The sequence below is a fragment of the Triticum aestivum genome, chromosome 3D (genome assembly GCF_018294505.1).
Source record: "Triticum aestivum cultivar Chinese Spring chromosome 3D, IWGSC CS RefSeq v2.1, whole genome shotgun sequence".
Taxonomy (NCBI): domain Eukaryota; kingdom Viridiplantae; phylum Streptophyta; class Magnoliopsida; order Poales; family Poaceae; genus Triticum; species Triticum aestivum.
The window spans coordinates 28480960-28501594 of record NC_057802.1 but is presented as its reverse complement, the minus strand read 5'-3'; the positions used below and the strand labels follow the sequence as shown (position 1 = coordinate 28501594).

At 43.4% G+C, this 20635-nt stretch overlaps 2 protein-coding genes, 1 long non-coding RNA gene and 1 pseudogene across 6 annotated transcripts; 3 read left to right on the top strand and 1 right to left on the bottom strand.

The window, feature by feature from the left end:
* The first annotated feature begins 1175 nt into the window (after nucleotides 1–1175).
* LOC123077092 (mediator of RNA polymerase II transcription subunit 9) lies at nucleotides 1176–6352 on the top strand. The gene is made up of 5 exons (XM_044499306.1): nucleotides 1176–1498; nucleotides 4090–4152; nucleotides 4465–4545; nucleotides 5811–5869; nucleotides 5955–6352. Exons 1-5 carry the CDS (start codon nucleotides 1319–1321, stop codon nucleotides 6016–6018), a joined length of 447 nt encoding a protein of 148 aa, XP_044355241.1. The 5' UTR covers nucleotides 1176–1318; the 3' UTR covers nucleotides 6019–6352.
* Nucleotides 6353–9689: 3337 nt separating this feature from the next.
* LOC123077091 (uncharacterized) lies at nucleotides 9690–20330 on the bottom strand. Of its 4 annotated transcripts, none has more exons than XR_006436406.1 (8): nucleotides 20020–20330; nucleotides 19849–19948; nucleotides 15123–15631; nucleotides 13384–13884; nucleotides 12568–12629; nucleotides 12378–12469; nucleotides 12053–12198; nucleotides 9690–10075 (listed from the first exon to the last, which is right to left on the bottom strand). It is a non-coding gene; the product is annotated as an uncharacterized lncRNA (long non-coding RNA). The 4 variants fall into 4 exon arrangements; XR_006436408.1 differs by having other exon boundaries at nucleotides 15401–15631; XR_006436407.1 differs by having other exon boundaries at nucleotides 19849–19944.
* LOC123077090 (PR5-like receptor kinase) lies at nucleotides 10531–12884 on the top strand (annotated as a pseudogene).
* Nucleotides 16239–18427, top strand: LOC123077089 (PR5-like receptor kinase). Its single transcript, XM_044499305.1, has one exon. It carries the CDS (start codon nucleotides 16313–16315, stop codon nucleotides 18242–18244), a length of 1932 nt encoding a protein of 643 aa, XP_044355240.1. The 5' UTR covers nucleotides 16239–16312; the 3' UTR covers nucleotides 18245–18427.
* Nucleotides 20331–20635: the final 305 nt, after the last annotated feature.

Genomic DNA, 20635 nt, shown 5'->3' with positions numbered 1-20635 from the left:
CTAACATGTGTATAATTATGTGCCTTGGTCACCGTGCCAGAAATAATACACTTTACATAAAGAAATGGAGGGAGTATAAGACAAGTGGTATGGACCGGAGGGAGTAAATAAGATCTGAAAGTACAAAGTGTTACGTACCTTGGACAGATGAAGTGCTAACGTAACAGGTAAGGCTTCTGCAATCTAGTAGCCCCGTGCAACAAAACAACTTACAGGCGCCCTTGTTTCCCTCGCCGCGCACCGACGTGGCTGGCGGTTTCCCTTCTCTCCGCCGCCGCTCCGGCGGCTTGAGGGTGGGGGAACCCCGGTTCTCCGATTCTGGCATGTTGATAGGTGTTGGGGTTGGTGTGTCGGCGGCGGCACCGTGATGGTGGGGATGGCGTCGTGTGAAATAGGTGTTGCTGCTTGCCCCCATCCCGGTGTGGTTTTTGACGACGCCGGCAAGCTGGCGGCTTGGTGGCCTCGCAGGCCCGTCGATCTGTGGAGGATAGGTGTTCCTGCTATCCCTTGGGGATGGATCAAGGCTGATGTGGCGGCAACATCGGCCTTGAAGGGGATTTTGTGCTCTGGCTTCGTCGCTATGCCGAAACGAGTTTTGGCATCGGTGTGGCGCCACAGAGCTTGTATAGGAGTGATGGGCCAGCATTGTCGCGTTCGTCTCTTCTGGAGGGAGGGTGCCAGATCTTCCTCCCTCTTGGTCGCTAGCGAGGGAGGCATCGTCTCTTCTCCGATGGTACTTTGTCCTGCTTCATCTCCGATGCGCTGGTCCAGTAGGACCGAGGTTGACAACTTCTCGTCCGCAAAGATCCTGTCTGCAGATTAAAAGGTCATGCCGGCTCCGGGGGAGCGGCGGCGCACCTTCAGCCCGCGCCGACGATGCTGGTGGGTCGAAGCAAGCTCCAAGGACCCAATTGCAATCTTTGTTTTCTATGGGGTGCGTTGTGTCACTGGCTATCAGCAATAAAAGATCCGGAGTCTTTTCATAAACACTCTCTCCGTTTCTAAATATAAGACCTTCTAGAAATTTCAATATGGATGACATACAGAGCAAATGATCAAATCTGCACTTTAAAATATGCGTATATACATCCGCATGTGGTCTGTATAAAAATTCCTAAAAAAGCTTATATTTAGAAACGGAGGGAGTAAAACGTAAAATAAAAATATAGAGAGTAGAGTAGGTGGGCACCAGCACGGGCTCGGAAGTGAAGCCCGTTGTAGTAGAAATTCCCCATTTCTTCCTGTCAAATCCCTAGCAACCCAAATCCTCGATCCAAATCGCCACAGATCCGTCCAGCAGGAGGTGGGAAGGGGGAAGATGGACCATCACCACCCGCCGCCGCTCCCGCAGCAGCACGGCGACCACTACCGGCCGCTGGTGCTCTCCCCGCAGCCCGACCATGCCCACGCCCTTCAGTACCAGCAGCCGCAGCAGCAAGCGACGCCGCCGCCGCAGCACCACCACCCCTCGCTCGCGTCCCATTTCCACCTCCTCCACGTAAGTTGCGATCCGTTTCTCCAGAAAGCCAGCATGTTCTTCGGTTACAAATCTGGTATCGAGCTGATTCAGATTGGTTCTTGGCCATTTCTTAATGTATTACTAGTATTAGGTTTTCAGTTTCAGGTTTAGTTTGAAGATTGTATTATTACTCTGCACATGTGTACTGTGTCAAGCATACTAGAGATAATCTGAGGATTATTCTTGAACAGAAATCCTCTAGAAAAATCTGCTGATAGCTCTGGTACAGGCTGTTGACCATTCTGACATAATCGTTTTGGTATGAAAGCTCTGGTACTGGTTGTTCTTGTTCCTTCTAGAAAAATCTGTACGCCGTTGACTTCTGTATCATTAGTCGAGTCATGGCATGGGTTTACGGTTTCCTTAAATATACCTCTTGTACGGGAAGCCAACCGACATGGAGTCAAAAACATATTTAAGTACTACTATGGGTACAGATTTTCTTGGCACATTTAACTTGGAAAATATTTAGCTGTATGATATGATTGCAAAATGCCACTGCAAACAGAAATAATCCTCTGTACTAAGTACCTGCTGCAAATGTTTGTTTGTCTGAACACCATATGAACCTGCGGCAACCCGTGCCAAACTGTGATCCTGGTTGCTTGATCTGATTGTAGTTCGCCTGAGATATAATTTGCCAAACACTCATTCTGGGAAATGGTGAAATTAAATCATTTAATGTACTGTAGTAATTAACCATCCACTTTTGGTTTTCAGTTTCATGTTAGTTTTTTTTGCAGAGTTAGTTTTTAACATTGTATCGTTACTGTGCAGATGTGTATTGTGTCAATAGTACCAGAGACAATTATTCTTGAATAGTAGTACGTAATAGGATAGCTCTGGTACAGGCTGTCGCTCGTTCTGACATAATCATTTTGGTATATCACTCTTAACGGTTATACCAAATGTGGTTCCTGTTCCTTCTAAAATTTGTTCTGTATTCCGTTGATCTCTATATCATTAATCGATTCATGGCATGAACTTACATTGCCATTACATATACGGATATACCTCTTGTATGGAAAACCAACTGACATGGAATCGAAGACATAGTATCATAGTACCTCTGTAACTTTTTATAAGACGTTTTTAGAGTCTATGATAGTGTCAATAAAAGGTCTTATATTAAGTTACAAAGGGAGTATTAAGTACTATGGGTACAAATTTTCTTGGCACATTTAAGTTGGATAATATTTATCTGTATGGAATTTCAAATATGGCATGATTGCGAAATGCCATTGCAAACAGAAACAATCCTCTGTACTAAGTACCCACTGCAGATGTTTCCTTGTCTGCACACCATATGGACCTGCGGCAACCCCTGCCAAACTGTGATCCTGGTTGCATGATCTGATTGTGGGTTGCCTGGGATCTCATTTTCCAGACACTCATTCTGGGAAATGGTGAAACTAAATCATTTATTCGTCAAAAGAAACCAACCTACAGACAACGTAGGTGGGGTGGGGATGCTTACTACTTGGCTATGCTGTCACTGCTGCAGTACGGCCGTCTCTGCTGCTGGAACATGGTTCATGTGTCACCATTTCGAGGAATCACTTATGAAGCATCTAGCTTGGAACAAATTGGAATATAATCCATTTCTGTTTAAATAGAAGGTCTTGATGCTGTCAATGTCATATCAAGGCAGATTTGTGATTGGCAACCATAGGTGCTGGCATTGTGAGAGTAGAGGGACTATGTTGAAGAATACAACAGTGGGGCTGTAACGATGGAATAGAAAAAATAATGTTTAGGTTAACAAGGGGAACACAATTTTGAAGCTAGGCCTATTAAATGAGAATATCATGGTGTCATTATAGAACTTTGTTAAGCTGGTGATAACATTTTGCGACCATCACATTTTGTAGTTGCATCAAGAAAGAGGCTTGTTTTCTTTGCAATATCATTTTAACAACCAAGGCTTTTGTAATCGTTTCCCTTTTTTTGCTGGGGGCCACCGATAAAACCTATTCCCCAAAAATACCGGAAATCTCGGTGTTCAACTGCCCGAAAAAATCTAAAGAAATTTGAGTTATTATTTTTTAGTAATGGAATAAATACATTTATACCCTATATACAACTGAACTCAAACGAAGCGGTGGTGAGATGGTCGGCACGGAACCTGCTTAAGCCGAGCTCTTGAGCTCGAGTCCTTGGAGCTGCTTTTCAACCTTGTTTTGCCTCGGTTGGTCCCTCACTGCAGTGATAGTAAAAAAATGGCGAAAAATACGAGGCGTGGGAATTCGACCCCGTGACCACCGCAGACACCCGCGGCTTGCACGATACCGCGTACCACTCTAACACCCGCCTGTTTACGTCAATACTGGCATCCTTCGTAGTACTGGTTCCATTTCTTACATTCAAATTTAAATCTATCCAAATTTTTCCAGCCGGTAACCGTGTTTCTTGGAGGGGGTTACCGGAAAAAAACGACCGAGAGAAAAAAGCCATGTTCAAAGCTAGCACATCTTAGCAATAAAGCTAACCATCATTTTCTTATCTTTGTTAAAGTACTAAGCAGTATGGTTGATGATTCTTTTATTTGTTTTTTTTTCTTGCTATACCAGTTGGTGACAAGATTAGGTGATGCGATTGCAACAGGCACAAGGGATCAAGCTTTTGATGCATTGGTAAGAATTTTGTATAATCTCTTATTTTCTTTTGTTGAAGAAATAATGATGTGATAGTGGTAGTATGGTAGATGACTGCTTCTGTTCTAAGAAAAGTTACATATTCAGTTCATTTAATATGAAAAAAATAATACAATAGAATTAAACTATTTAACTCCAGAGATTCTAGGATGTTTTGGTCTCATACTTATCTGTCCCACGTAAATAAACTATACTATCTTCGTATTGAATTGTGCTTTTGTAGAATTTTGAATATAATTACTAAGAGCATGGTAGTCTAGTAACCTGAGTTGTTTTTATTTGTGTGTGCAGGTTGAAGAATTGACCAGTCAATTTGCCAGGAGCCAGCAGTTATTGAACTCCATTTCAGGAACACTAAGCTCGAAATCTGTTGTAAGTTTCTACACATGACTTCATATGTAGTAGCTTCTCTGATAATGATAACAATAATTTAGTGTGACGATAGAAATAGAATGCTGCCTCAAGTTTCAACTAGGTGGCGGCATGTTACTTTTGTCTAATCTAGTCAGGCTTAACTGCAGGGGTCACATGCTAGACAAGTTAGTTTGGTTGCAAATATAATATGTGATATATGAATATTGTGGGTGCATTTTCAGAATTACCAAAATGCACCAAAAGTTCTGAAATTGTTAAACCTGGTAGCTGAAAGTTGAAACACTAGAAGATTGGTGGAGCAGCTTAGTCGTACCCTGGTCTTTTCTTTCTCTCCTGTAAGGACCAGGAACCTGATATTTTAAGCCAAATACTGTATTTATTATAGAAATGAAGCTATTTCAAGTTTGGAACTCCCTCATATTCAAAATAGATGCCCTTTTAGAGTTGGGCACAGGATTTAAGAGTGTGTGAAATGTTGATATTGGCCATCTCTTTCTCATCCCAAGGGCATTAAATTACCTCTTTCTTCCTACGCAAAGCAAAGCATGCAAATGCAACGACAGGAGGAGTTAATTATCTATTTTCTTGATGACATTGACGAAGGATAAAGTAGGAACACAGCTAAAACTAAATTATAAAGGGTAAAAGAACAAAAAAAGATTGAAGAGGCTGAAAGGACATCCATTTTGATATGGAGTGAGTATTATTTTAGTTCATTAATGTAATCTCGACATCTAGTCACAGTTACGAGAGTAACTTGCACACTAGGCGATCTTCTTATTTTGTTTTCTTCGAAATATAATCTTCCAATATTAAATTGTAACATTTGGTAAATATGCAATAACTACGAAGGTAATATCCATATTTGTAATAATCGACTCTCATTGACAATGTACACGTAGTTCCAGAAATGTTCCCAAACAATTCGTAGTTTGCCATTGTAAATTTGGTGATTGCTACATAACTTCTTGCCTTGTAAAGGATTTAGCCACAACTCTATTTCTGACTTTTTGGCTGGTTTATCTTTGTATCAGCTATTAACTTGGGAGAAATATTCAGTTCTCATTATTCTGACCATGGTTATCTTACTAATGGTGTGTGTAACTCTAGGTGCTTTTGCGGTTTGAAAGATGACATAATTCTTATGGGTCTCACCAGTGAATCCTGACCACTCACGTAAAGTACTGACCAGCTAACGCCACAAATAGTTCCAACCCTAAGCCCCGATTCTCACGGAAAGTATTTCCTTTTGTTACCAACAGACGGTTGAAGGACAAATGCAAAGTTTGGAAGAAACCCGTCAGCTGCTTGATCAAAGAAAGTAAGTGCTCCATTCATCAACGCAACGTGCCAGCAATTTTTGTGATTCAGTAAAGTTCTATCCTAACCATTGCCATGTTTACCAGGGATTTGATCGCAAAATACAAAAGCTCGGTGGAAGACCTCCTCAAGGGGGATCCAACAAGATAAAAAGGCTCTGACAGTCGGACCCTCAGAACATTAGTTATGATGTACTAGCTCGTTACCACCACCGCCTGAAATAAATTCCTGATCGACACGTCTTATCATGTAAACATGCTTGGAGTAGTCTGTGGAGTAAGGGACATGGGATTTTGAAGTGGTGGTTACAAAGCCGCATTTGTGTGTTGGGTGCGTGTACTTTGAGTTTTATGAAGTCATGGTTGAGTCCGCGTAAAATGGACCAAGCATATATGCATGAATGCCCCGAATTCTTCAGCCTGATCGGTTGGATATTATGCACTGAACTTGCTTGATGTCTATCGGCATAGAGATAATGTGATAATCCGGGGGCAATCCTGATCAGTTAGATAGTACTCCCTCCGTCTGGAAATACTTGTCATCAAAATGAATAAAAGGGGATGTATCTAGATGTATATTAGTTTTAGATATATTCCTTTTTATCCATTTTGATGACAAGTATTTTCAGACGGAGGGAGTAGTCATTTTTATTCAGACAAGTTTAATGCTATCCACTTAATAATTTGCTGGGAATATGTGATAATCCTACGGGGCAACTCTAGCAGACTCCCCAAAACAGCCTCATATCCGTAAAAAAAACTGTTTTTATGGAGCACCGACTGCAAAAGAACAACTAGCGGAGTACAAATTTTTTTGGTGGATGTTTCATATTTTGGCCCCAGCCTTCATATTTGGAGTTCTGGGGGATTTGAACCTGAATGAAATTTCAGCCCCTATTGCCGAAATCCAACAGCATTGTGTTAGATGCAAGGCGATGCCGCAACGTGTGCTCCGAAAGACAAGTTGTTCGCTTTCATTTTCAGTTGGACCAAAATTTAGGGGTCATGTATTTAATACACGTGACACTCTTTGAGGACTCCCTCCGTAAAGAAATATAAGAGCGTTTACTCCCTCCGTCCGGTGGAGAGTGCACATTTGGCTTCAAAATTTATCCACAAAAAAATGTACATCTATCTTCTCAATGCACTTTAAAGTAGAAAAAAAATGTCTCTCTCATCACACGGTAATCAAGACCAATAACATCCTATACATGGTCTTCTTAATTTCTACATGCACTTAGCTCATTGGGGGTTGGGTAATTAAAGAGGAGAGAGATGATGGCTTACACCTTTTCAATGCATTTTTTACTCCACTTCATAATTTGTCCTAAAATTTCTATATATACACTTTTCATTGGACGGAGGGAGTAGATCACTACAACTATTTTAACCAGATAAATATGTTCATTGATAATGAAAAAAAAAGTTCATCCATATAAAAAAATCTTTATGCGTGTGAAACAAACTGCTTATAACAACTTATAAAAGCTTATTTCGCCGGATAAAGTTGGTCTGTACAGAAAATATTAAAAAAAGTTTCGCCATACATGGAATATGTTCATGTATTTACGAAAAAAATGTTTGAGTAACTTGTTGAAAAATTCCTGTACTCTTCAAAGTTCAAACAAAGAGGAAAAAAACTCTTACCGTTACATTTTTTTCCCTTATAAACTTAAAAATTGTTGCACCTACTTTTTTTTTTTGAATTTTTATGTTTCCTTATCTTATAATTTCATGAACCTACTAAGCAACACTAGCTTAAGTCTTCAGCATAGGATAAGCATTGCATTCCAAGTTTATTTTTTTTTTGAAAAAAAAACTCCTTTTCTGTTAGGTTGAAGACGCCCATGCCTGGTCAAAATTTTGATTCAACCGGGGACATACAACTACTATTTTCATGAAATGACAGCGAAAACACTAACGCCCACACGTGTGGGCGTTAGACAACTCACCCACACGCCTTCATCGTCGTCCAGCGTCCTTTGCACGAATCTCGGCATGAAAAGGCTGATTTTGTGTGCCACGTAGGACAACTCGTGTGTGTGGGTGTGAGGGAGTTCGTCCGCACGCAGGTTTCTCTCCGCGGTCAACGTTTCGCCAGTCGGGGCGTGCGATGAAACTGCTGTCGCGCCCGCACGCCGCGCACCATCTCCTATGACTCCCATTCTCCCACTCTCCCACACCCAAGCTGTCATTTGCATGTTTTGGAATGGTACATGGCAACTGCCCTATTTGTGAGCATGAGCAGATGGCAACTCTCTTTTTACCCCGAACATGTTATTGTTGCCACGTCTGTTTTGTAGCGCTACATGGCAACTGTCTAGTGTTAGTAGGTGGCAACTCCTAAAGATACCACCATCGCCCACATGCCCGTCTCCTCTCCCACACATCAAAAGCTATCAATTGCCATGTGTTTTGCAGGGTACATGGCAACTGCCTTATTTGTGAGCATGAGCAGATGGCAACTCTCTTTTTACCCCGAACATGTTATTGTTGTCACGTCTGTTTTGTAGCGCTACATGGCAACCGTCTAGTGTTAGTAGGTGGCAACTCCTAAAGATACCACCATCGCCCACATGCCCGTCTCCTCTTCCACACACCAAAATCTATCAGTTGCCATGTGTTTTGCAGGGTACATGGCAACTGCCCTAGCGCGCTTGTAAGCAGATGGCAACTCTCTTTTTACCAAAACATGTTTTTTGCCATGTTTTTAGTGCTACATGGCAACTGTCCAGTGTTACTAGGTGGCAACTCCTAAAGTTTTTCAAATCATGGTATCTGTAGTAGACCAGACCATACATGGCAACAGCTGCAATTGCCCAAAAATGGCATCCGACACTTTGACCTAAGATGGCAACTGCAGTTGAGCAACCATGGCAACTGTAGTTCAGCAACATGGCAACTGCAGTTCAGCAACATGGCAACATGGCAACCGAAGAGGTCCGGACCATGGCAATCGCGGCAGGACGCGTGGTTACTGACACGCGGGGCGTGTGGCTCGCAGGCGGGGAGGGGCGACGGCTGAGACGGGTCGTGCGGGCCGCGCGCTCGCTCGCCCGGACGTGCTCGTGCGGGGGCGATCGCGCTTCACCGGACGTGCAGGCTGTGGCTGCGCGCGCCCGTACGCGGTCGTGCGGGCGGGGTCGTCTCCGTGCCACACAGGACGTGCAGCACAACCACCCGATACACCACACGTGTGGCAGTTATCGGCGTCCAATGACAGTAGTTCAAATCATTTGAACTGTTTTTGTTTCAGGTGTCTTAGTTTTTCCTTTCCTCTGAATATCAGTTGTTGCTGAATTTAATTCCACCGTTCCCAGTGAGTTTTTTTATACAGTATGCATGACATATGTTATGTGTGTGTGAGAGAGAGACAAAAATAGCCATGAAGAGAGACTAAGGCGTCGTTTGGATTATCATTTCCATTTCAAATACCCCTATAAAACTAATACAGACATCAGCTCGTCGTTTTGTTTTTGACCTGGAAACAGCTCTTGGCCTGTAAGTTACACGTGTAAATAAATTACACCCGTATTCTGTTACTACCTCCGTCTTAGTTTACAAGTCATGCGCGTATATCTAGGTTGCTAATTTTATCACCCTAATATAAACTATATAACACAAAAATTATACCGTTTGAAAATAAAACGTATGAAGTTTATATTAATATATTTTTTGTAATATTTGACTTGTATTAGGTTGGTCAAATTGATGACCTAGGGATACGCGCACGCCTTGTAAACCGAGAGAGAGGTAGTACATCCATACCAAGCGCGGCGATGAGCTCCTCTAAATGGGCTGCTGAATGGTGATCTACAGCATGCTTTCTTTTGTGGCCTTGATGAGCTCCTCTATTCCTCCAAATCTTTCACTTCCAAAAAGCTTGGATTACATGACAACTTGTAATTGAGATAGATGGGTTGAATATGACAGTGCCTACATCCCAACCACAAAAATAATGCGCGAGGCATTCTGCCCACCACCCAAGAGTTGCCGCCATTTTTTTTTTTGACGAAAAGGCAGGGCCACTGCTTTTCATTGCCGCCATTGTTGACCTCCAATCCTCAAGCTGCTTCGACGCAGCTGCCGCTGACCAGCTCAACTCACTGGCCCCAATGATCCTGTTCCATAGCGATCTCGACCCCACAGATACCCTTCGCGTTGCTGCCCCAGCGCCCCTCCAGGGTCCAGTGTTACAGGTGATCTGGCTGTCGCAGCGTGAGCATATACATCAGATTAGACAAGAAATGAACACCCGAAGCAAAAAAATATCATTGAGTAATACAGGTTTTCTTTCGCAAAAAAGAAGAAGAAGAAAATATGTCGGCAATATGTTTGCACTGTCGTAAGCAAAAATATGTACTGTCAACAGTTTGCATGTATGGTAACTTGGTAAGGATGTTCAACATGTACATGAGGTTGAAAGGAGCTAAGAAAAGTGAACAGCTACCACAAGCAGCAATCTCCCTCAAGTTGGGGCCTGTCAAACTGTTTGTATCGGAGGACAGCTAACAGTGAGTTAGGCCATACGCTGCTGACCGTAGACCGTTGAACATTTCCAACATGCAGATATTATACAAGTATACACGGATCTAAATCTCCATTCCTCCTTTATCATCTCATCCAAGAGGGGTCGTATTACCAGACGACACAGTTGGCAGTTATGGGTACCTCCTCCCTGAGCCTCCACCACCCACCTCCCCTCCTCCTCCTGCTCCGCCTCCTCCTCCTGCCATTCGTCACCACCCAAACCATACTGAACATCACCAACCGATGCCCCTACACCGTATGGCCGGCCGCTCTGCCGGTGGGCGGCGGCATGCGGCTGGACTCAGGGAAGACATGGACCCTCCAGGTGCCTTCTGACACCCGTGGAGGAAGTGTGTGGGCGCGCACAGGCTGCTCGTTTGACGGCAAAGGCAGGGGGTCGTGCCAGACAGGCGACTGCGAAGGCTTGCTCGCCTGCAAGATAGATGGTCAGTCACCCTACACGTCTGCTGAATTCTCGCTAAACCAGTATAACAACAACAGTTTCTTTGGCATCTCCCTCGATCAGGGCTTCAACGTACCCATGGAGTTCTTGCCAATGCCGGTCAAGGGGCAAGGGGGATCAGGGTGCAGAAAGGGGTCCCACTGTGGGGCCAACATCACGTCACAGTGTCCGAGCGAGCTCAAGGCACCGGGAGGCTGCAACAGCGCATGTACAGTGTTCCAGGAGCAGAATAATGGTATGTACTGCTGCTATGAGAGCCAATGTGAACCCAACAAATACTCGGCCTTCTTTGTGCGGATGTGCCCGGAGGCAATAAGCTACTCCAGTGATGCTTCCACAGATACTTCATTCAGCTGCCCATTTGATACCGACTATCAGGTCATCTTCTGCCCACCGGTCAATCTAACGTCTTCACCTCCAAGTCCTCCTAACTCAGCTGATCTTAGGCCACTATCTTCACCTCCAAGTCCTCCTAACTCAGCTGATCTTAGGCCACTACGCAAAGGACCCTCAATAGGCACTTTTGTTTCAGTTGCAATTGCAGGTGCCATAGTTTTAATCGTCACATTCATCTTTTTCATCATACGTCGAAGAAGAACACGACGACACCATGAGATGACAGATGAGGAGGCAGAGTTTGATCAGCTACAAGGAACACCAATGAGGTTTACGTTTCAACAGTTAGAAGCAGCAACAGAGCAATTCAAGGACAAGCTCGGGGAAGGAGGATTTGGGTCTGTTTTCGAAGGGCAGCTATGCGAGGAAAGGATTGCGGTAAAACGTTTGGATCGAGCTGGTCAGGGAAAGAGAGAATTCTTGGCGGAGGTTCAAACAATCGGTAGCATTCATCATATCAATCTGGTGAGGCTGTTTGGCTTCTGTGCAGAGAAATCCCATAGGCTCTTGGTTTATGAGTCTATGCCAAAAGGATCCTTGGACAGGTGGATCTATGGTCGACATGAAAATACTGCTCCTCCGTTAGAATGGAGGGTGCGATGCAAGATTATCGCTGACATAGCTAAGGGTCTTTCTTATCTTCATGAGGAGTGCATGAAGAGAATTGCTCATTTGGATGTCAAACCACAAAACATCCTCTTAGATGACGACTTCAATGCTAAACTCTCTGATTTTGGTCTATGCAAGCTCATTGATAGGGATATGAGTCAAGTGGTTACAAGAATGAGAGGCACACCTGGTTATCTAGCCCCTGAATGGTTGACATCACAAATCACGGAGAAGGCCGATGTCTATAGCTTTGGCGTTGTGGTCATGGAAATCGTGAGCGGAAGAAAGAACCTCGACACTTCCTTGTCTGAAGAGAACATCCATCTTATTACCCTATTGGAAGAAAAGGTGAAGAACAATCAGTTGGAAGATTTGATTGACAAGAGCAGCAACGACATGCAAGCACACGAGCGAGATGCGATTCAGATGATGAAGCTCGCAATGTGGTGTTTGCAGATTGACTGCAAAGGAAGGCCTAAAATGTCCGAGGTAGTCAAAGTCTTGGAAGGTACCATGGATGCAGAGAGCAACATAGATCATAACTTTGTCGCAACAAATGAACCAAATTTCGGTATTGCTGGAAATGTGAACTCTTCAGCTCCACCTGTAGCCTCAGATGTATCAGGTCCAAGGTGAAATGAGACAATCCCAGCAAGACAGCCGGTACGATTATGAGCAGATGATGTTCTGAAAGTAAAAGACCTGTATGCTGTATCTTTTCGAATTAGTACAATCCGAAGCTGCTTATCTTGAGTCAATTTTACCTGCAAAATATTTTAATATTACAAACCTTCTTGTTCTACAGCAAAGAACTTATTCTATTCTATAGTTTGTTCAGTTTCCCGCTGTAATGCAGACTTGTTTCCCTTTATTCTAGTTGAAATTAATAGCATGTTCCAAAATGCTCCTAGCTCCAATAAATGAAGAGAAATCGACAGAATGAATTGAATTGCATAGTAGGAGTAGGAATAACTAACACAGAACAATTAGAAAGTTAGAAACACTTTTAAGTTCTCCCAATTTCCTGTGTAGTCGCGAGCCCTGCCTCAAGCTGTTTGTAGCCTACGATTTTGCTTTGCTTCCCTTTTGTTTTTGATAGCTTTTTTTTTGCCTTCTAATACACTTAATACAGACAACACGTGTTTGGGCGCAAACGGGTGTCTGAGAAAAAAGTTACCAGCGAGTCAACAGGTACTGTTGTGCTTAGAAAGTGTATCATATTTGTCATATAAGATTCAATTCAGTTAGCCTTTGAGACGTAGGGCATCGCGCGTTGCGACAGCTGGCAACTTGGCTGAGTCTGTACACGAGAAGCCAGCCATGAACTACTTTCCTGCTCATGGAACGAAAGATCAACCGTGCCTAGCACGTATCGCGCTCGACCGGATCATCTATGCTACTGCCGTGACCATGTAATGCTGCTATTAGTTACGATTACCAGGGTGTATGGCACATGAGATTTGACAAACATTTTTGGGATTTGATAGTAGTACTAGTCAGGAAGAAGTTGCTGCTTACCGTGCCAATGGTGCGTCCCCTCTGGATTATTCCTCTGAGCTCTTCGCCTCGCCGCCCAGCGCTCAGAATCCTTGCACGAGCAGTTGATTGGTAGGAGGATCCTCAAATCTGTAGTTGATTGGAGTATTCAGTGAATCAAACCTGTCGATGCGGTGGCAGCGGCAGTGAGCTACCGGAGACGGAAGAGCGGCGGCCTGCCAGAGGAGCGCGGGGACGACCGGAATCCATCAGAAGTGGGGATATGGTCCACCGGAGCGGCAGCATCCGGCGGGCAGTGCGGCGGAGGAAGGGGACGGGCCGGGGTCGATTTTCTCTCTGGCCGGTCTGGGCCATGAACACGTTGGGCCGTGTTGTCTGGCCCTATCAAGGCCAGGCGGGCTTTCGCTTGACCTGATATCATGATCCATCTTGTTTGCCTCAAAATAAAAAGAAGAAGTAGCTTGTTTGCTCCACATCCTCGTAGTTGATAGCCGTTGACTTGTTTTTGTCTATAAGTCTGATCTGGTATCATGTTACGTTAAGATTTGTCTTCAGTCGGACGTTGTAAAGTTTTGACTAAGTTTATAAGAAAATTCATCAACATTCATAACACAAAATCAATATTGTTAGATGTATTATATAATTAATCAACATTCATAATTTCCCTTGTAGACCATTTGGCAAATTTTACTTTTATGGACCATGGCAAATTTTCATTTTGGATCATGGATTTTTTTTTTTTGAACCATAGAAAAGTTATTGTTTGAATCATGGCAAATTTGTTTTTTGGACCATGGAAAATTTATAATTTATACCATGCCAAATTTATTTCTTGAACCATGACAACTTTATTTTTTGAACCGTGGCAAATTTATACTTTGGACCATGGCAAATTTATTGTTCAAACCATGTCAAAATTTATGTTTTAAAACATGGAAAAATTATATTTTAGACCATGATAATTTTTGGGACCATGGCAAATTTATTGTTCAAACCATGTCAAAAATTATTGTTTAGAAAATGGAATTATATTTTAGACCATGATAAACTTTGGGACCATGGCAAATTTATTGTTCAAACCATGTCAAAAATTATTGTTTAAAAATGGAATTATATTTTAGACCATGATAAATTTTGGGACCATGGCAAAAAAGTAAAGAATGCCAAACTTATTGTTTGGACCACAGCGAATTTGTTTTGTACAAACTAAGGCAACTTTTAATGCATACAACATCATAAATTCTATTTCCAAAACATGGAAATTTGTTGAACAAAGCATGGTAATTTCTTTTTGGTATATCATAGAAAATTATTTGAACATCCCATGGCAAATTTATTTTCATTAGAATTTTTCACAAGTTTAATTTTCAATATTTCTTTTGTCATCATCTTATACTTAATGTCAACTTAGGCACAAAAATAATTGTTAAGTTTTTCTTCTCTATGTCAAGTTCTATCTTTTATTAGTTTAATAATTGCTCCGACTTGATGTATTATATTTTTTGTACAAGCATGCATTTTTATGTGCCTTACATTACACTTGATTTATTTATTTAAAAAAAATATGTGGTACTTTTATTCTCTAGAGCACGACAACTTTTTTTGGCCATGTAGCTATACATATTTGGTAAATAAACATATTTTTGTTTAGTTTTTGCCATGTGACCTTTTACATGGCAAAATTTACTTGCTTGTATCAACGAAATTGTTTATTTTTCCTCAAAAAAAAACGAAATTGTTTATTTTTATAGAAGGAGCACCTGAGGCACACCGCTGGTGGGCAGCGAGCACACCCGAGCGACGTTCACGATTCGTTCATGAGGATTCCTCCCCTGGGAACGATCGCTAGTTATTGGCGTCCATACCTAAAAGCCATATAGGTAACTAGTACATTTTAGGTAAGCAATTGGTGATGCTCTAAGGTCAAGCAGCCGACCACAATTCTGTCAACTACACACACACAAAAAAACACTCACCATAGCTCGAAACCTCAGTTTTGGCGCTGCAAAATGTACAAAAAAAAAGTCGCCACAATTACCTTCCGCTAGTTGACACAGATGTCCACAAAGAACACAAGGTTTCCGCCACCCTCGTCAGGGAGCAAACCTGACAGCGTTATGTGGTTAGTGAGACAAGGCTCCATATGGTTGATGGCCAGTCAACGAGGCATCCAGCGGCTCCCAGGCAGCTGCCCACCGCAGCTTCAGCTGCCTTCAGCTTGACCCCAACCACCAGCTACTTCTTGCAAAGTGATCACTCTTGCCCGTTCCTGTCACAACAAAGCATGGATCAGGAAGGAAGAAAAGGCGTGCAACCCAACAAGTTTCTAAAATAAGAAAAGACATGCCTGCAGTGTGTTTTATTCATGTGAAAACACAAAAACCAAAGCCTACTCTCTGATGGTGAGACTTACCAAACTGTGTGTTTTATTCATGTGGAAACACCTATGTAACACTCCGTAATTTTTTATAAGACGTTTTTTAGAGTCCATGATAGTGTCAAAAAATGTCTTATATATTACTCCCTCCATCCCATAATGTAAAACATTTTTTGAGTCTAGAGTAGTGTTAAAAAATGTCTTACAATATGGCTAGTGTCAAAAAATGTCTTGCATTATGGAACGGAGAGAATACTAAGTTAAAAGGTAGTATTTGCTCAGATTTGGCACCGTGTTATGCGGATATACAGATGCAGCTCCCCTTTTTGGGAAGACGCGCAGATATATAAATAATTTGCAAGCAAACAAGTTCCACAGTCAAGCCTGGTCCTATTATCAAACAGGTCTCATGTCGCTGTTGTATGTTGACCGTTGAATTATTCGACACACGAAATCCGGCCCCTGTCTGCTAATCCCACACAACTCTTCCACGCTGTTAGCTGTCACAGGGGAGCCCTATTGCAACTTTGCAACTCTGACCCTGATTCAAATCAACGGCTGCAGGGAAGAACCATGACGCAAATGGCAGCCGTGGGTGTCTCTTCACCGCTCCTCCTCCTCTTCCTCCTCCTCCTTGCTGCCACCAGCGAGGCCACCACGTTCTACATCACCAACGGGTGCCCCTACACCATATGGCCGGCGGCTCTCCCGATTGGCGGCGGCATGCAGCTCGACCCAGGCAAGCCCTGGACCCTCAACACGGGCGACACCAACACCACGCGCCTGTGGGCGCGCACGGGCTGCTCGTTCGACGGCAATGGCACCGGGACCTGCCAGACGGGAGACTGCGGCGGCCTGCTCGCTTGCAAAGCCAATGGCCGGCCGCCCAACACCATCGCGGAGTTTCGGCTCGGCGGCTTCAGCAGCCAGGATTTCTTCGACATCTCCTTTGTCGAGGGCTTCAACGTGCCCATGGACTTCCTGCCGGTGCCGGCCAAGGGCGGGCCAGGGTGCAGCAAGGGGCCGCGCTGCGGAGCCAACATAACGGCGCAGTGCCCGACCAGTCTGAAGGCGCCGGGGGGCTGTAACAGCCCGTGCACGGTGTTCAAGCAGGACAGGTACTGCTGTACCAGGAGCGCGGCAAATAACTGCAGCACCACGGACTACTCCGACTTCTTCAAGAAGATGTGCCCAGATGCCTACAGCTACCCCATGGATGATGCAACCAGCACTTTCAGTTGCCCGGCCGGCACCAACTACAAGGTAGTCTTTTGTCCCTTGACCAATCAAGCAACACCGCCGAGTGCTCTGCCTGCACCCCCGGCTGTGGTAACACCTAGTGGGCCAACAACCATGAAACCAAAATCCTCAACTGTAAGAACAGTTGTTGCAATTTTAGCTCCTATAGGCGGCTTCATTTTTCTGTTCCTCGTCATTTTCTATTTTTGTAAACGAAGAACCCAACGACGGAGTGAGATGCAGGAAGAGGAAGAGGAAGAGTTTGGGGAGCTACAAGGAACACCTATGAGGTTCACATTTGAACAGCTAAAATCAGCAACGGAGCAATTCGCAGACAAGCTCGGGGAAGGAGGATTTGGGTCTGTTTTCAAGGGACAATTTGGTGATGAAAGGATTGCAGTAAAACGTCTGGATCGATCTGGTCAGGGTAAAAGAGAATTTTCGGCAGAGGTCCAGACAATTGGCAGCATTCATCATATTAATCTGGTGAGATTGATTGGTTTCTGTGCAGAGAAATCCCACAGGCTCTTGGTATATGAGTACATGCCCAAAGGATCCTTGGACAGATGGATCTATTGTCGACATGACAATGATGCTCCTCCTCTAGATTGGAGCACGCGGTGCAAAATTATAACTCAAATAGCTAAGGGCCTCTCTTATCTTCACGAGGAGTGCACAAAACGAATTGCTCATTTGGATGTCAAACCACAAAATATCCTCTTAGATGACAATTTCAATGCTAAACTTTCTGATTTTGGATTATGCAAGCTCATAGACAGGGATATGAGCCAAGTGGTTACCAGAATGAGAGGCACACCTGGATATTTGGCTCCTGAATGGTTGACATCACATATCACGGAAAAGGCAGATATCTACAGCTTTGGTGTCGTGGTCATGGAAATCATCAGCGGAAGAAAGAACCTCGACACTTCCCGGTCAGAAGAGAGCATTCATCTCATCACCCTATTGGAGGAAAAGGTGAAGAGTGATCGGTTGGTAGATTTGATTGACAATAGCAGCAACGACATGCAAGCACACAAGCAAGATGTAATTCAGATGATGATGCTTGCAATGTGGTGCTTGCAGATTGATTGCAAAAAAAGGCCTAAAATGTCTGAGGTGGTGAAAGTATTGGAAGGTACCATGAAAACGGACCTCAACATAGAACATAACTTTGTTGTAACAACTCCAGCAAATTTTGGTAGCACAGGAAATGTGAGCTCTTCAGCTCCACCTCTAGCCTCAGATGTATCAGGTCCCAGGTGAAACAGAGACAATGACAAGGTAGCCAATTAGATTGTGTGTAGGAGATTCTCTTACAGAAAACAAAAGCCATGGTCTGTTGTATTTTTCAAATTATTACTATTCTTGAGTGTTGTACTGATGTTAACCTGCAGAATATGTCAGCATTGCAAACCTTGTTCGGTCCAGAAGATGAACTCATTTTTATTCCTTCGAGCTCCACCTGTAGCTCAAATCTGATTTGAGCCATCATGGCTGAAATTACTAACAAGTTTTAAAATTCCCATTGCCCCAATAAAGCAGAGAAGTAAATTGGCAGTCCGAGGGACAACTAATAAACACCGATCAGTTGGTATGTTAGTTACCACAAGTGCCTTTATGTTCTCCAGCATTTCCACTGGGTTTTTATGGCATTAGCCATTAGGTACGGCTTGTTTTCCTCAAAAAGGAGAAAAGGTCGCTCAAACCTGTTATAAGCTGTCACGAGAAAACTTTAAAACTCTACATGTATTGATATTGATAACCAAAGTGTTGAAGATTGATGAGATGTTTCTTTGTTCTTGCTTCCATTGACTGTGAGAGGATTTTGATACATTTTAAATCCAAAGAATTTAGTTTTTTAGCTTGCAAAGCTGTCAGTAGGAGGAGGAACTCAGTGTAACACCATGCCTACCTCACAAGCGATGAGATTGCCGCTGGTGAGCTTTTTGTGGAAGAGAAGAAATGATACAGGGAAACAGAGCAAGAGACAGGGGATTCGGTTTCTGTTCATTTTCTAGTTGACTCATTACAGATGCTCAGCCCTTAAGTACCTCGTCTCCTCTTGCCGGTACAAGCCCACGCACCCCTACAGAATCTTTAAAAAGACATAAGGCTCACACACAGTGGCCAACACACTAACAACTTCAGGTTACATGGTAGCAACTACCTGGGGTATGACACTCAGATTGAAATTTAGCTTGCAAAGTTAAGGAATTAACAGTAAATTCCCTTGATTTGTTCAGTAACTACACACATATATCATTTTCATCAATTAAGGTCACAATGGCGCACAAATCCTGGGTTTCCCCTCATAAGTTCCTTCTAAACCTAACACTAACCTAGCCTTTAATTAAACAACAATAATTAACCATCCTGTATGTATCATCTACCTCCAGACGAACTTGTAATCGTATTCAACACCGAGCGAGGCACATAAAGGACCACATTTTCTGAAATTTGGAACAGTATCCTACAAGTAAGATGTTTACAGTTCTATCATGTTTTTTCCTGTACGTTAGCTTTCTTACTTTCTGCCATAAGTTGGTATGTTAGATTTCTTGCTGTAAGTTGTAGATCACGAACCAGATAAAGCAATGACATTCATCAGATCATCCAGTAATTTGCAATGTTTTTTTTTGAAAAGGAGGTTATCCCCGGCCTCTGCATCCAAAAGATGCATATGGCCCATTTATTAATAAGCAAATAGTTCAACAAGGTCTCCGAATCTCAGAATTCAAAGGGGCTCACAAAGAGCTAAAAAAACAAGGCAAAAGGGATAGCCACAACCGGCGGAATAAAGATAGACAGGATACTAAGTAATTTGCAATGTAGTAGTTAGAAGGTGTGCGAGAAGTTTCTGCTCTTACTTTGAATTCTTTTTTGACTGAACGCATGTGATTCTTTTTTGACTGAACAACTCGTATGATTTATCCCCATCCTTGCCCTTCAGGCTGCACACTTGTCTGGCTATATGAGGTGAGCTGTTCATCAAATTGTGTTGCACGAGTGATTAATTGACAGTTTGACACGGGACTTACCTTTGTCGACGAGGTGGGGGTGGGGGATGAGAGCGAAGACGACGGCGGCCTCATGGCCCTATCCCCCTTCCAGAGGCCGTCGATTAGGAACGGCGGGGTGGCGCGCACCCCTGCAGATGGGGTGGGGCAGAGAGATGCTATACTAGGGAGGGGAGGATTTCGCAGCGAGCAATGGCGGCAGCGCGTGCAAGACGAGAGGCAGGGTCCAGTTCGCCGGCACCGCGGATGGGGCACCGCCGGCTACTGCGGTTGGGGGAAGAAGGGGATGAGCGAGCCTTGCTCAGGCATGGACAACCCAGTAGCCCAATACGCAGCTGAGCCCACCAAATGTCTGCTGACGAGTCTCTTTTTTTTTATCTACAAAAATGACTCCATAAGCAAGACTTTGTCTTGTTCTTAAAAATAAGCACACTTTGTCTCCACACAAAAACATAGAGACTTTGTCAGGGATTAATTTCTTTTGCGGCGAAATAGGGAGTTCTATTCCATTGAGTAGGTTTACACTCTGCTAATACAAGTTCATGAATAAATGCGGAGCACGTTGTAACAAACATAATTAGCCGGACAATGAGATACCATATTTTGCGATCTTGTTATCTTCATCACAATAAACTTC

What these genes read in the sequence shown, in the direction of transcription:
- LOC123077089 (XM_044499305.1), top strand. Translation starts at nt 16,313, where the DNA reads ATGACGCAAATGGCAGCCGTGGGTGTCTCTTCACCGCTCCTCCTCCTC.
- LOC123077092 (XM_044499306.1), top strand. Translation starts at nt 1,319, where the DNA reads ATGGACCATCACCACCCGCCGCCGCTCCCGCAGCAGCACGGCGACCAC. An exon ending in CCCATTTCCACCTCCTCCAC is followed by an intron (nt 1,499 to 4,089) that starts GTAAGTTGCGAT and finishes TTGCTATACCAG; the next exon opens with TTGGTGACAAGATTAGGTGA. An exon ending in ATCAAGCTTTTGATGCATTG is followed by an intron (nt 4,153 to 4,464) that starts GTAAGAATTTTG and finishes TTGTGTGTGCAG; the next exon opens with GTTGAAGAATTGACCAGTCA.